Raw genomic sequence first — 16,215 nt, 5'->3', positions numbered from 1 at the left:
TCATATACTCTATGTAATGTTTTTCTTTTCTTAATGTTTTAAGTAACTGTTTAAGTAACAGTTATGTAAATTATTTTCTGGCTAAAATTATAAAAAGGAGAAAAGTTTAACTAAAATTGGCAGACTTCTTGTTAAGAATTATGCTTTAGCTGAACTAACATTCTCATTAAAATAAGGAGAATTTTTGGATGCCAACAGCACAGTAATCTGCCAAGATTTATCAGCACAATTATTTTAAAATAAAACTAAACAGAAAAATTATTGTGAATCATGTTGCGCATTCATTGCAATTTTCACATTTTGTGCTGACAATGCACTAAGAAAATGAATAAAATCCAGAGAGCTATCAAAGAAACTTCTGAGGCTTCATCAGCAATCTTTGCTCTTACACAACCACTTAAATGTGTATGTGTATTTGTTGAACCAAAGACACTCCTTAAAACCAAGACACGTAAGTTTTAAACTACAATTTTAGCATTAAGTTCTCATTTAATAGATGGAAGGCAATCCCATTTCTGCAATAAGTGCAGTTCAGGATACTGAGATATTTATGCTCAGATAGTTCCTCATAAACTGTTACATCAGTGTTCTTAAAATGTTCTATCTGATCTACAGATGTGCTCAAGAAATGGTTGACTATTTCAGCGTCACGCAGCATAAATGGGAGACACATTACTCCATCATTTACTCCATCATGAGACACCAGGACAACTTTCATCTTTTAAAAAAGCTTGTCATTATATAAATAAATGTTTTAGCTTAGGACATTGTGACAAATGACAAACTTGTGAAGGGTTAATGAAATAAAGAATACTACATTTTTAAAACTAGTTTTGTCCTAACTTCTGTTTTGTACTTCAAAGTTTGTTTTGTGATCTCCATCAATTCAGAAATCATGTAATGAATATGTTACATGAATATAATACTATAACTTCCCTGAAGAAGAACCAAACAACCCCACTGTATTTATTTTAACAGCAGAGCAGCATATGCAAAGCAACAATGGTGATGGTTTGTCAACTCCTCTAAATATAAGAAAGGATTCTTGTCCTGATCATAGACATTTCCACAACACTAGTTGGAATAGAAAGTGGACAGCAATAAACATCTCCATATACTGCCCTAATTAGTCTACTATGCATCATTGTGTTGTGGCAGGTGACAGATGGCTTGGCACACATTTTGTGCCCAAAAATAACATATAAACAGAAATGTAAATTTGCAAGAAATTTTAAAGTCATGAGAAAAAACATTTTTTTTTCTTTCAGTAATGCCAGTGTTCCCTGAAGAGGAAAAGAAATTTTATCTTATATCTGAAGTTATATTTCACAGTGATTTGTGTACTACAACTGTAACAATCTGATACAATAAATAATACTACATAGAAGTCTTTCTAAAATAATTTTTAAAACATTCTCCTTAATAAGCCCTAAATATGTCTAAAATTAAAGGAAATGTTTATTTCTGTAATATTATCCTATTTTGGATCAATTGGTAAACAATGTCATTGTTAACTTACAATTATATCAATATACTTGTTCTCCTCCTTGATTTTATAAAAATAAGGGCAGGATATAAATAAATATTTATAGGTTCCATACTTGTATCATACCGCTTGAAAATATTTTTGCACATTACCCTTTTCCAGAACTGCCTTCAACTTGTTATTTTTGCAGTTTTGCATGAACTATTTGCTTCAAGACAAGCTACAACTCTGCAACAAAATTAAGGTCAGGGCTTTGACTAGACCATTTCTTCTGTTTCTGTTGTGAATTTACTTGTGCATTTATGATCACTGTCATGTTGCAACTCATGGACAGGTACCCTGACATTCTGAAGGAAATGTTGGTACAATCTATTGTTTTGTAAATGATTGTGAGCTGTCCAGGTCCTGAGGCTGCAAAGCAAGCCTGAAACCATTATGCTTCTACCATTATACTTCATGGTCGGGATGTGGCTCTTTTGTTGAAATGTAGTGTTATTTTCAAAACAATTCCACTTCACTGCATCTGTCCAAATGAACAGACTGTTCCATCAGCACGTGGAACATCCAGTTAGTCTTTCCTGAGATGGGAAGTGGTGTGCTTTTTGGATAGGAGTTTCCCCTTTCCTAACTTCCCATGCACATCACTCTTCTTCCGTGCTTTCCTTCTTGAACATTGTCAGACAATGCTACAGATCCTTTGTCATCATACTGATAGTTTATTTCTAATATGTACTAATATGTACACTAATACACTAATGTACACTAATATGTACACTAATATGTACGCACTAATATGTACATTGAGAGCATATGCACCAAGACAAATTCCTTGTGTGTCCAATCACACCTGGCCAATAAAAATTCTATTCTATTCTATTCTATTCTATTCTATTCTATTCTATTCTATTCTATTCTATTCTATTCTATTCTATTCTATTCCTGGATTGTTTGTCACTTTCCAGAATATTATACATTGTGTTGTTGGAATTATTTTTGATGCACATCTTCTCTGGGAAAAAGAAAAGATGGTGCTGCATTTTTTCCATTTAACTTCATCATCTGTGGATGATGGAGGGCAATGTTTTTTGCAACAATTTTGTAAATTTTTCCAGTCTTGCAAGTCTCTTTTCTGATTAACATGTCTACAAATCTGTATCATCAACAGCAGACTCTAATAGTGTCAATGTGTGCATGTTTTTAATAGGCAGCAGCCACTCAAATTCACACATTAACATCTCATTGAGTAACATCTGACTCAACTTATCTACTTAACAGGACTGATTATCCTGGGGCTTCATCACCCATTTCCAACATTGAATTAATGTGTTCAGTAAAGACATTGATTTTGTTACTGGAATATAGATGCTTCTCAGTTCATTAAGGTTCTGAGCAGCTTACAAAAAATAGAATAGAAAGAATTAAAAGTAGTAATGACCAAATTCAAAAACTGCGATATTCAACTTCATAGCTACTGGCACACTGAGGAAAACAATTCTAGCAATAAACGTCCCTAGCTATTGCAAAGATGAAACCTACTATAGCAATAGACCCTAAAGGTTTTCCAGAACTACGAGGTCTTGATGACTTTCCTGAGTGCCAACAGAATGGGTGCTGATCTCACCCTACATATAATATTTTATGTATCATAGCACAATAATTATATTGTGTGTGTTTTTTTTTAAAAAATGTATTTTTCTACGAGCAGGGCTTAGACAAAAGTCTGATCACATTGTAGTCACAATGCTAGAAAATCATGGATAATTCTAAAAGGTTCAGAAAGTTTCTCTCCACATCAGGAGGCCACAAATTACAGCTTGCTGCAACCTACAAAACCAGCGATTCTTTTCAAGGATGGATTAGCAAACTGAAATCATGCTGGGTTTGGAGTATTTCGAGAATCCAGTATGCCTATAAAGATAAGTCTTTGCTATCTCTCTGCGAAAGATTATAGAGTTCAGAAAAGGAAAGGAAAGGAAGAGAAAACATGCACGAACAGTAGGCAAATCAGACATATCAAAAAATAGTTGCCAAATCAGATGACAGTTTACTCATAAACAAAACATAGCCCAGGTGAAGAGAAATTTAAAAAGAAGCATTCTAAAACATACAAAAAACCTCTATGAATAATCCTAGAAAATTTCTATTGTGGTTTCCAAGATTTTGTTTTTATTTTGGCACAGAAGTTAAAAATACTGAGCTAGAAACCAGGAGACTGTGAGTTCTAGTTCTCATGGAAGCCAGCTGGGTAACTTTGGTTCAATTACTCTTTCAGCTCTAGGAAGAAGGCAATGGCAAGAAAACTGCATGAACTTGTCCTGACAGTAGCCAGGAATAAAGGCTGAGGGAAGCAACAATATATAAGCAATAAATTGTAATGAAATCTGTGTAGTTATTGCTTTTTTGATCACAATGGGTGAGTCTTGACATTTCTGAAACACTTTGAAGGGAATTACACTGTGATACTGGTTAGCAAAATTAAAAAACAGTAATCACATTAAAATAAGATAAGCTTAGAATGAAAATATATAATCTTATTATACAGAACTCAATTTTTTTCTTTGTCCACACATGGTCCTAATTTTCATTTCCTCCTGTGAAGTAAGGTTTGAAAATCTAGTAATATGCTGTTGCATACCAGTCATAATACTAACTAGGAACAGAAATATTTTCTGTTTCAAAGTAAATGTAGAGTTTATTTTGAACATGAATCAAAAGTTTGCTTCAACAAATGAACATGACAAATCATTATTATTCAATGTCATTAGAAGCAAACTGTTTTCTAGAATAATTATATTTATCAATAACATTTCAGTTGCTGTTAATTGGTTCATAAATAAATGTCACGGTTATGCAACAACCTACATTACTGCAAAGTAGTAGGTACATTACCTGCAATAAGTAGCACAAGAATCTATTATCAATAGGATGGATCTAAGATGGGATGAGAAACTCAGCAGAAATTTTCAAAAACACCACTTGCACATGTTATTTGATACATATGGCTTTGCCTAAATCCAAGGTTCCTTAAACGTATGCTTGAAATACTAGGCAAGGGGCATCTTAAACTCCTAGTGCAGTGCCTATTGCATATTTGGGGTATTTTTTATCCAAAGCAGAGTCTGCAATATTGACAATGACAGGGCAAAGAATCAAATATACACAATTTTAAATCATGAAACCTTCATACAGCTCCTCAACTAATGAAGTCCATTACTGTTGTGAATTGTGATGTTTATAGAGCAGCTAGTCGTGTGACCAACCCTAACCAACACAATTTTATGATTTTGTAGTGGCCATTAAGCAAATCACCACAGTCATTAAGTGAATCTATAGTTGTTAAAAAAAAACCCCATTGTTCACTATGAGGTGTTTTTGCTGAACACCAGAAGTAAACAGTAATTTTCAGCAGAAATGTCATAAATTGTGGTCATAGGACTGTGAGATGTACAAACCAGAGTGGGAGGCATCCATCATACCTTCAAAGAGTCACTAAGTGGCCAATCCTAAATAAAGGACTGTATTCATTTTTAAAGACAGAATCTTTCTATTATACTAGGCAGATATAGGAAAGTAGCAGAATGTGAGGGTGGAGTTAAAAGAGGGATAAGCCTAGAATCCCCACATAGCCACAAGCAGACTAAGTCCAACCACTCCCCTTAAATTCAGTTGGCCCTTATCTAACTCCAAGCAGGTGCTGACCATTAGTGGAGAAGATTCCTGAGCTTAGGTTTTTAGCAATAAATAATTTTAATTGGATTTTCATGTGTGGCCCTAGTCTTTTGCCCTGACCCCAGAGTTGTTAATAAACAATCCAATTTAGCTAATGAGCTCAACCATAGAGCACTTTCAGTATTTTGACTCAATCAGATACTATATTTAAGATTATTTGCATTAAAATGTGAAGAACTGAGATAAAACCCTTAGCAGCTTACTAAATGTCACATACAATCTTAGCTAAAAAGCCAAATAAAAGGACACTACAGGGGCTATGCCTATAGAGGGCAAAGCAGAACTGCAGCATGTATCATTTGATTTGCTGCACCAGGTTTTCACATGCCTTGTTCTAAAAGGAATTGGTTTTTTAAGTATTAGCTGTTTTAGGAAACTGCAAACAAATTTATTTCCAAACAACACTAAATAGATATATTCCTGTCTGAATATTAAGTTTGGACACAAATTCAAGTGATCTAGATTTGTAATATCCTTACACTATGTATCACTATTTACAAATGAATAATTTAGCCATCTTATTAAACATCACTAAGATTAGTATCTTTTATATAAGACCCTTCTTTGTTAGGTCTCTTACATATATTGAGTAATACTGTGCTATAGTAATAATTTTCTAGACAGTAAAATGCTGTAAGTTTACAAATAGGACATGTGCAGCAATATACTCCTTAAATTTGCCTGCAATTTGCATTGCTTCTGATTCTGGAATTACTTTATCATCTTCTTGAGTAGTAACATTGACTGTCAATCTACTCCCTCTTTAAAGCTGTCAAAATTGCTGACCTACACAACACTTACTAAGAAATGGATCCTGCTATAATTAGAACTTATTTCCAAGTAAATGGTTCAAATAATATTGCATATTTACTTCAGTGAGAAGTGCTTACAAATATAAACCAAAAAATTGGTTTAGATGATTCCTTAAACATCAGAAAATTATGTACTTGTATTAATCAAATAATATCTTGTAAAATCAGATCGCACTCAATAATGTTTATTGAGAATGCATTGCAAGTTAGTTAAAATGTATTATTCTTCCCTTAAGAAACACACAAGAAGTCTTACACACTACAAAAAAAAGTTATTGAAAAAATCAGGGTTACTGCCTCTTAGCAGCTCCAAATCTTTATTTGTAAAATGAAGAAAAAAAAAACCCAGCCATGTTTTGCAAACAATGCAGATATTGAAGGGCAAGAGGAATTCAAACACATACACTCTTGTTAGCTGGGCGAAAAACTCTGCTGAAATAGATTTCAAAAATTTTCCTTGGCTTCACATGCAAATTCATGTTGCAAAAGAGTATTTTCCATGGAACTATTACAACAGGGGTCATTTACTTCCAAATGCTCACCATGTAATGATTTTAAAATCCTAATATTACTTAAGTTTAGTCATCTAACCAATTACATCCTGAAAGAAGATATAAATCCTGGTATCAAATGGTCTAGCATAACTGGATAATGTTTCCAGGTTTTCCAATATAGAATAAAGATGTAATCATTAGAATAAAATACAGAACATGTTCTTATAAAAGCTAATTAAAAGCTGAATGATATGCAGTTTTAAGTTTGCAATGGATCTATTTTACTAGTCGTAATCTACTTATTCTGAGGATTGGCAAAGTCCCAGGAGACTGGAAGAGAGTAACTGTCACCTCATTGTTAAAAAGAGAAAGGAAGACAACCTGGGAAGCCACAGACCTAGAGACCTGTCAGTCTGACATCTACATTGGAGTACATCTTATTGTTAGCATTAACAAGATCCAGCAAAAGTTTGCCTGACATATAGCTAATCTGTTTGTTATTTGATAGAGTAGGTAGGTCAAGGGAATGCTACCGACAAAGGGTACCTGGACTTTAGGAAAGCCTTCAAAAGTCTTGCTTAAATTCTCCTTTACAAAATGATAAAATAAGGATTAGAAGATGATACTGTTGGATGATTCAGTACTCAAAGGCACCAATTCATCTTGAGAAAACTATTCAATAGAATGCCTCATGGCCCTGTCCTGGTGAACATTTTTAATCAGTAATTTGGATGAGGGAAGCTGCAGATGACACAATAGGTAGCAATAATATTTTGATGAAAGAGAAAATTCAAAAAGATGTAAACAGGCTTTAGCCTGTTGAAAAAAATAAGATGGATTTTTAAAAAGGAGAAATGTAACATCCCACATCTGTGGAATAGGCTGCAAAACAAAGTTAGGAGACCTTCAAATAGAGGCTGCATTGTCATCTGTCAGAAATGTTCTATGGCTCCTGCACTGAGCAGCAGATTGAACTAGTTGACCTCTAGTCCTTTGAATTCTATGGTTCTACAACATGAGCAGATGGCTAAAGTGCTTTCAGAACTGTACTCTGACAGAATATAGTCGAGGTAATCTATGAGCTAACAACACTCTGTATGTAGTTAAGCATGTATATAGCTTTCAAAATGGCAACAATGGTTGTAAATATATATTAAATGGGGAGTGGGGAGATATAGAGAAGTAAATTAGCTGACCTTTATCCTAAAATGGTCAAGATTAAAAAGATTTTCCTTGGTGCTTTACTCAAATGTTTAATAAAATTTCTTAAGTGGCTGATGCAAACATGTGGAGTGCAAACATCTGTGGAGTGAGAAAGAATCATCCAAATAACCAAAATAAATATTAGATATTTATAAGTATAAATATTAATGCTTAAGAGTGTACAGAAGTCAGAATCTTAAGTTAAAAAACAGAATATCAAATAAAAATCACATAAATTGCATTTTAGAAAACTACTTGAATACTGATAATCTCACTAAGACATTGATAGTCAATTTATATCAGTCAGAACCTTTAAAATCACCTTGTTTCTGAAGCCACTATAAATAAAGAGTTTAATTTTATTTGCAGAGAACACAGCAAATACCAGTCCGATTCCCTGGACATCTCCTATCAACAACAACAAAAATTCCAGCTATACTTCTCCTTAGCTTATAAAATCTGAAACTATGTATATAAGATGGCACATTACACTATATCAATTGAGTATTCATTACATGAATACAGATACTGTAATTGCATATGAATAGCTAATATATGTTGAAAAATAGGGAATGCTGTTTTAATCAGTAGCTATTTTTTAATAAATGTAACTAAGGAGACAATAGCTTGCCAATTTTGAGTTTTAAAAACATTTTGCAATTTTAGAACTAAAGAAACTTTATCAACAGAGAGAATAGAGAAATGAAAATGGAAAACTCCATACACATGCTAGAATAATGAAAATTAAAATAATTTAAAACTACCCATTAGAAGGTTTTTGTCAGCATAAAACTGTAGCAAATCAGTTTATAATTAGTAAAATAAAAAATAGGTAACATCTTGGCACACAAGTCAAATATGTAGGTAAAATTAACTTTTAGGTAAAACACCAGGGCACATTAAATTGGATATTGAAAACACTAACAGGCAATTATAGACGGAGAAATCAGGAGCAATATATAATATAGCATACATACAGTGTATACTATAGAGTAGTAGAAAAGAACATGATAGCAAATTTTGTCTTAGCAGCAAGGTCACAGAGGACATGAGTATTGTCACTTTTATTACTTGAACAATATTGAAACCTGTGGCTCTATTAATTACAATGATAAAACAGTTGAGGTGAAAGATTGGGTCTATAATAGGAAGAAAAATAACATATGTGTACCCCTTCTGCTTGAAATAGCCAATAGAAATAAACCAGAAACACCTCCAAGAACAAGATACAAATGATTTGATGTCAATTCTATATTGAGATAAAAGAGTTAGCATGACAATTATGAGCCTGAAAAAAATACATGAGTTAGATCCCCCAATATACATTTTAAATTAAACCAGAAACTGAAAGACTCAACATAGTTTCAATTGAATTATTCCATTAAAAAAAGGGTAGCCAGAGCACTGGAAACACTTTCAATTCAAATTTTAAACATATGTATTCATATGTAATTCATGTGAGGGATTATCTTCCCTTTAACAATTCCTTCATGCTTAAATTCAAGCAGTTCTATGAACTTCATTTTGGGATCCAAGATATTCTTTAAAAATTTTAAATCTCTCCAATTAAATATATCTGTATAAAGGAAGAAACCATATCGGCATACATTAATATACTGTTCTTGTATCAGAAATAATGTCTTACACAACAGCAGAAATGTAGGTGACAGAGTCCACTAGTAACTAATGTTTAAGTATGTTACCTCGAATATGGCAGTTTTATGAAAGCAAAATACCTAGTACCATACAGTATCTGAGACCTGCATTCTAAGGAGAAAATCACCTTTTTAAAAGGTGGAGCAAACCTTCTTGGCATTTTTGACAGATATGCCATTCCAACTTTGTCTCTCGTTTTCTTCTTTCAAAGGGGCTAGAAAAGCTTGCTATCCAAAGTGACAAAGCCTTCATAAGATAATAATGACTTCCTCCACCCATTCACATACCATATACAGTTTTTTTTTTAAAAAATACACAATATATTTATTATTCCTCAAACTGAAGACAAAAGATTATCCTCTATCAAGTATTAAACTTTACCAAAGTGATGTGGGATACTATTCTGAAACCACCCACTGAGTTTTATGACATTTTATTTCGGGGAAATTAACACAGAAACCCCACCCAATCAGTTTCTGCATTTAGATCTTAAATAGGTTCCTTACTCAAAAAGATAGAGAATCTGTTCAAGAGCAACATGTTGCAACCACCTTTTGTTATAGGGGGAAGGGAAGGAAACGGAATGGACTGAAAGAAACAGACCTGGGGGAGAAGGAACTGGGGAAGAGATATGAATAAAAAAAGACAACCCAGCGTCAAAGTCAGGCTTTTAAAAATGAAAACCAAAACCAAGCGATGTTTCCCCCTTTTCAGAAAGGGTATCTTAAACATGGTTATTGATTATATCGTGTGTTTTTTTACTGCGGAAGGCTCCTTCTAGGCAGCTCGAGGGAGGAGGAGAAGGAGAAAGACACACACAGGGAAGAGAGAGAAAAAGAAAATGGCGCAGAGACTAAGTCCCGACCGTCGACAAGGCGACTTTCCGGGGCGAATAGAGGCCCAGGAGAAATTTTTAGAAAACAAAGGAAGACTGATCCGGGGTCTCGATTGTCTTCACTACGGAGAAACTATGTCAGAAAGGCCGAGGGTCTTAAGATTTCGGAGAATTAGGAACCTCGATAGGAACAATGGGGCCGGTGAGCGAGGAGACGGGACTTAGTCTCTGGGACGCCATGTCTGTCCTTTACTATCCTTAGCAATGAGAAGGGAGAAAAAGAGAAAGCGGGGGCAGAAAAACAAAACAAAAACACCCCGATCCCACTTTCACAAGGTTAGGGAAAAGGCACTCACCATTCGCTCGGAAACCTGGATCAATCTATTATTGAAAAGGAGAAAACGGGAAAAATACGTTTTAAAAGGCATCCCAGGACCAAGGAATGGTTTCACACACAAAAAAAGCTACGTGCATTTTTGAACAAGCTAGCCTGGGTAAGGGAAAGAAATCATTCCTAAGGACTAAGTACATCAATAACATGACAAAAAAAAGTGTGTGTGGGGGGGGGGAGACCGAATTGCGATTTTTAACACCACCTCCCTTCCCCCACCCCCCGAAGTTTTGCCCTCCAGTTTTAATTGCCTTCCTCCTCGTGCGTAGCTCTCAATTCCCAGGTTTCCTCAGACCTCCCTACCTTCCCACCCCCCAACCCCCACCCCATGTCCGGCAAGCGGAGGGAAGTAATCGCCAAAAACAGAGAACTGGCCACCTTAGGGATCCTTTCCCCCCCCATTTTAGGGAATGGAGGCCAGTTTAATCAGGGCTTATTGGAATAATAAGCAACTTAAAGGGAACCCCGGAGAGAAGCACGGAGGAGAGGCCAAAAGGCTCGGAATATGATTAAGGGCCCATGGACAGAGCCAAGGAAACGTGACCCCCCCACCCTTCAAAAAAGAAACCTCTCTAGAAAACCTGGGAGTAGCACCTCCGTCTCCCCAAGTACCTAGCAAGATTGCACCCGGCCTGAAAATATTAATATTAAAATATTATCATCCGTCTTTCTGAGAACGGCTTAAATTATGAGCATAAACCTTTCTTCTCCACCATTAGAAACCCTCCACTTTTTCCCTCAAAGGGGAGAGGAAAGGCCTCAATGTCCACAGCCTTTTCTTTCTTTCCCCCCCCCCTCCATAAACTACTAGAAAAACGAGAGCCCTTCTTACCTGAGAGTCGTTATGCAGCTGATCTCCACTCATGCCTATACCACGGTCGTAAGCAAGAAAAACCCGGGGAGAGGGAAGGACGTGAGGCCAAAGGGAAACCACAGCTCCCTAAACAGCCCAGTCAGTTGTGTAACAGACTAAGTCCTCATTTCCATCCACTGCGCAGGCGCCGCGACTTTTAAACGGTGGGGCGGAGCTAAATGAAGCTTCGGAGGCTAGACCACAGATCCGACATAAGAACGCCCTCCTTTCCATAACCCAGCCTATCATCTGCCTCTCCTTCAATCAGTAATATCTGTGCTTAGATTTGCATGTAGGCCACGCCCGCCAGCTCTTGGTTGGCCCGCCCTTTCCTACGTAGCCGCGCCTCTTCCTTCTCCGCCATTTACGAAAAATGCCGGTTGCATTTCCCCCCTTCCCTTGCTTCCGTCTGCAAAAGCCGGGTTATTATTTACATATCCGGTCACGCCCCTTCACTCGCCGCCAATAAGCAATAAGGGGAGGTCTTGAAATTAAAAATTACAAGCCCCTCCCTCTTATTGCTATCTGAGGGAGATATTTTCTTGCGGCACATTTGTACGAGCTCTAGCACGAGTACGCTACGCATGCGTGTTTTTCCGTTTAGAGACCACTTTTAAGAAAAGCTAAGTTCTCAATGTACGTCGTTTACTGTTAGAGATCTTGAGGTAGGTATGGAGACGACGTAGAAGGACTATCTTGTTATTTCGGTGTTTATTTCTTGTTTTGTTCCTGTCGCAGTTACAAAAATAGAATAGAATAGAATAACAGAGTTATTCTAAGGGACCTTAGAGGTCTTCTAGTCCAACCCCCTTCTTAGGCAGAAAACCCTACACCACAAATAAAGTCTGGATATGTGGACATTATTAATATATAAAGTCGGGTTTGGAGTCTGGCTAAATTTAAACTGAATTTGATTCTCTGACTGTCACTTAGCTTTATGAACTCTTATATAAATGTGCAAAGGTTCATGCTGCACTAGAATTTCTCTCTGAACAAAATGTTATCAGTGCTGGAAATGTGTTTTCAGACTTCCTGCTGATGGAGAGTTGATTCAAACTCATAAAATTTTTTAAAGAAATAAGAACAAAAATATTTAAAAATATTTAACTGTTCTGATTGCGTTATTATTTTAAACATTAAGAATGAATGTCAGTAGAAAAGCCCAATCAAATATGGCTTTTAAGTACAGGTAGTCCTTGACTTACAACAGTTCATTTAGTGACATTCAAAGTTACAACGGCGCTGAAAAAAGTGACATGACCTTTTTCACACTTTTAACCTTTGTAGCAGTTCCATGATCATGTGATTAAAATTCAAATGCTTGGCAACTGGTTTATAATTCTGACCGTTGCAATGTCCTGGGGTCATGTGAACCTCTTTTGTGACCTAACAAGCTAAGTCAGATTCACTTAACTGTGTTATTAACTTATCCACTGCAGTGATTCACTTAACTGTGGCAAGAAATGTCATAAAATGGAGCAAAACTCATTTAACAAATGTTTCACTTAACAACAGAAAATTTGGGCTCAATTGTGGTCGTATGTCAAGGACTACCTTGCATAAAATAGCAAGTGAGGTACAATCTTATATATATTTTCACAAAACATTTCCTCATTCTAGACAGTCCTGGGTGCCAAGTTTTAACAAGAATGTTAACCAATTGAGAGTCTGATATGCAGAAGAACACATTGAAGAAATCAAGTTCTTTGATGAAAATAGAAAAAAGCTGAATATTTTTAGTCATAAGAAGACATAATAGAAGGGGGAAAACATTAAATTACAAGGCATTTCTTAACCTTAAGTACTACATGACTAAAAAAGCTGTCTCAGAACAGTTGTGAGATCTTTTTCCTTTGCTGCCAATATGCTATTTATTGTATCCCAACTTTCCAGTCTTGGAAATGATATCAAAAGTTGCTTCAAATTCTAAACCCACAAACACACATCTTACCCTTTGAGTTGACTTCTGGTGACTGCCTGGACTGCTTCCAATATTTTCAGAGGTAGTTTGCTACTATATTCTTCCTAGAGCTGAGAATGAGTGAATGGCTGAAAATCACCCAGTTAAGGTAGTACTAGAATTCAGTCTCCTGGTTTCTAGTTTGATGCATTTAGCCCAGGGTAGTCAACTTTTTTATACCTACCGCCCACTTTTGTATCTCTCTTAGTAGTAAAATTTTCTAACCACTCACTGGTTCCATAGTAACGCACCGTATATTGTCGTCCGCACATGCCTCTTGCACATCGTGGATTGGATTGGGTGAGGGGGGCCGCCGGCTATCAGCTCTATTTATTTATTTATTTATTTATTTATTTATTATTTAGATTTTTATACTCTGCTTGTCTGTTACAGCTGGGTGGTGTGGGTGGAGATGCATGAGCTATTCTGGGACGAGGCTCTTTTGTTTGCGATCGCACTATAGCGCCATTTAGTTTCACTTACGTAATGTGAACTAAACTTATGCGCGGGCGATACAAATAGTATATTTTCAGAAATTTAAATTGTCATGGGGAATTTTATGACAACCTAATGAAAATGTTTCTTAAATAATGCTATGAGTTTTTTTAAAAAAGTCAATTAAATTAAACAAAAGGAAAGTGCTTCAGTATCGGACAAAACTCCTACTGCCCACCATGAAAGCTGAAACGCCCACTAGTGGGCAGTAAGGACCAGGTTGGCTACCACTGAGTTAGCCACTTACAGTAAAGTAACTTTCAAAGTTCTATTGCTCTACTAAATGTTCATGTAATGCTAGGGAAGATGGCATGTTATGTTGCTACTATGCATTTACACTAAGTGTTCAAATACTTTTGTGTACATAATACAACAAAAAGGACAGATCCTAGATTACCTTGTTCTTTTTTTGTTATCGTAAGTAGTGATCTAGTGTGTTTCAAAGTAATTACTGTATTTTTCGGAGTATAAGACGCACTTACCTTTTTTGGTGAGGAAAACAAGAAAAAGAAATCTGCCTCTGCCTCCCAGCAATTTTGCCTCCTTGCAGCAAATAGCAAATAGCCTGCTTTACTTTCATTTTCGTTTTCAGCATAGCTTGATCAGCACAAGAAAAAAAATATTGCTCCCAGCAATTTACCTCCTTGCAGCAAGCAACAGAGACCCTTGCAGTAATAGGCAGTGGCAATCCCTACAGCCTGAAACAGCTGAGAGTCGGGAGGCAGATCCAAGGGACAATCAACTTGTGCTAATTAGGCTGTGCTGAAGCTGAAATGGACTGTTTCTTCTTGCTGCTTGTTGCAAGGAGGTAAATTGCTGGGAGGTAGAGGCCAAAGGGTGGGGGCCAGTGGGCGGGCGGGGGGCTACATTCAGCGTATAAGATGCACCTAAATTTTCACCCCCTTTTAGGGAGGGAAAAGGTGCGACTTATACTCTGAAAAATACGGTATATTTGCTGTTATCCTGTGCCAGGTATGGAATCATAGGATTCTATGAAGTAAGATAATTGTTTTAAAATTAAACTTACCAAGCACAGAATAATAGCTGAAGTTATCCAAGCTGTCTAGCAGCTGATTTGCATTGCAAAGCCAAAGAAAGTGGTGTCTTCTATGCAAAGAAAATTATCTTAGTTCTGCAACCAGGAAAGCGGATCTAATTGAAGAAAATATCCTATTCTGTGCTCATATTGGTGCTCAGTCTCCAAATAAATATGTATTATATATCCTTTTCAATGGGTATACAGAGCAAGACATGGAGTAAGAACTAGTAAGCCAAAGAAATGCATGAAGATGAGAAAAAGAATCGGCTAAATTAGTTTACAGTAATCTCATTCAATATATTTTTTATCCCTTTCCACATTTGCAGTTATTTCTACCATATTGATACACTGATGCTTACTATATCTTTCTCACTTCTTGTTTGGAGAGTCTCATAAACTCCATTTAACAATTTCTGATTCTTCATCATCCTCTAAACCAATTCACTTTTTCTGCATATATTTGCTTTGCATTTTAATCTTCATTCATTCTATGACCAAAACATCTCAAGATTTTTTTATATAGTCACATGCCTTTATACTTAATTGCATTTGATTTATTGAAAGTTCACTCAATAAACTTTTTCAACCACCCTCTCTTTCCTTGATACCCCATTCCTGCTGCATTCAACATTTCTGCTATTCAATACTTGCCTAATATTTTAGTTTCCTTTGACAAATTCTAATTCCTTACAAGTCATTACACTTCCCTCAGCACTGATTAAAATTGGTCTATCCATTTTTCCATCGTTAACATGGAAACATTCTACTAAGGTACAGACATTCATTTACTTGCTGTAACTCTCCTTTATGTATTAATGTGATTATTCATTTTATTTTCCCTTCAAAGGCAATTCTTGAATTAATTTATTTCATATCTATACTCCTCATGAAATCTTGAGGTTTCTCTAACAATTAATGCAAAACATAGGTTTTATTTATTGATCATATTAATATGGCTGCCCATCTCAAGTGCAGTAGTGTAAATTTAACAGTCTACAAACTAACCATAAAAACAATTTTTAAAAAATTCAAAAATTACATTCAAAAATTAATATAGTCTATAAAACATTCTCCAACAACAACACATCATCAAAATTATACGTGTGTTTATGTCTTCAAACGTCATTGTTACAGGTTTTCTTTGACAAGATTCTTTGTAGAATCTTATCTGCCTTATTCCTTTATCTTTTGTACCAATACTGTTTTTGTATGCCTGCACTGTTAGATAGTGGTTTCTTGCAATATTCCTTTTCTGGAATTTG

At 35.7% G+C, this 16,215-nt stretch overlaps 1 protein-coding gene across 2 annotated transcripts in view; it reads right to left on the bottom strand.

The window, feature by feature from the left end:
- TOP1 (DNA topoisomerase I) overlaps nucleotides 1-11,594 on the bottom strand; it is a 56,017-nt gene extending 44,423 nt beyond the window's left edge. For both annotated transcript variants that reach the window (XM_058175828.1, XM_058175829.1), the window contains exons 1-2: nucleotides 11,439-11,594; nucleotides 10,572-10,596 (exon numbers count right to left, since the gene is read on the bottom strand). In XM_058175828.1, coding sequence (XP_058031811.1) covers nucleotides 10,572-10,596; nucleotides 11,439-11,471 — 58 coding nt within the window. In that variant the 5' untranslated portion in view covers nucleotides 11,472-11,594. The remainder of the gene's footprint in view (nucleotides 1-10,571; nucleotides 10,597-11,438) is intronic.
- Nucleotides 11,595-16,215: the final 4,621 nt, after the last annotated feature.

Source organism: Ahaetulla prasina, chromosome 3 (assembly GCF_028640845.1).
Source record: "Ahaetulla prasina isolate Xishuangbanna chromosome 3, ASM2864084v1, whole genome shotgun sequence".
In the NCBI taxonomy this organism is placed as follows: Eukaryota; Metazoa; Chordata; class Lepidosauria; order Squamata; family Colubridae; genus Ahaetulla; species Ahaetulla prasina.
The sequence above is the reverse complement of the archived record's forward strand: the minus strand, read 5'-3'. Positions and strand labels throughout refer to the sequence as shown.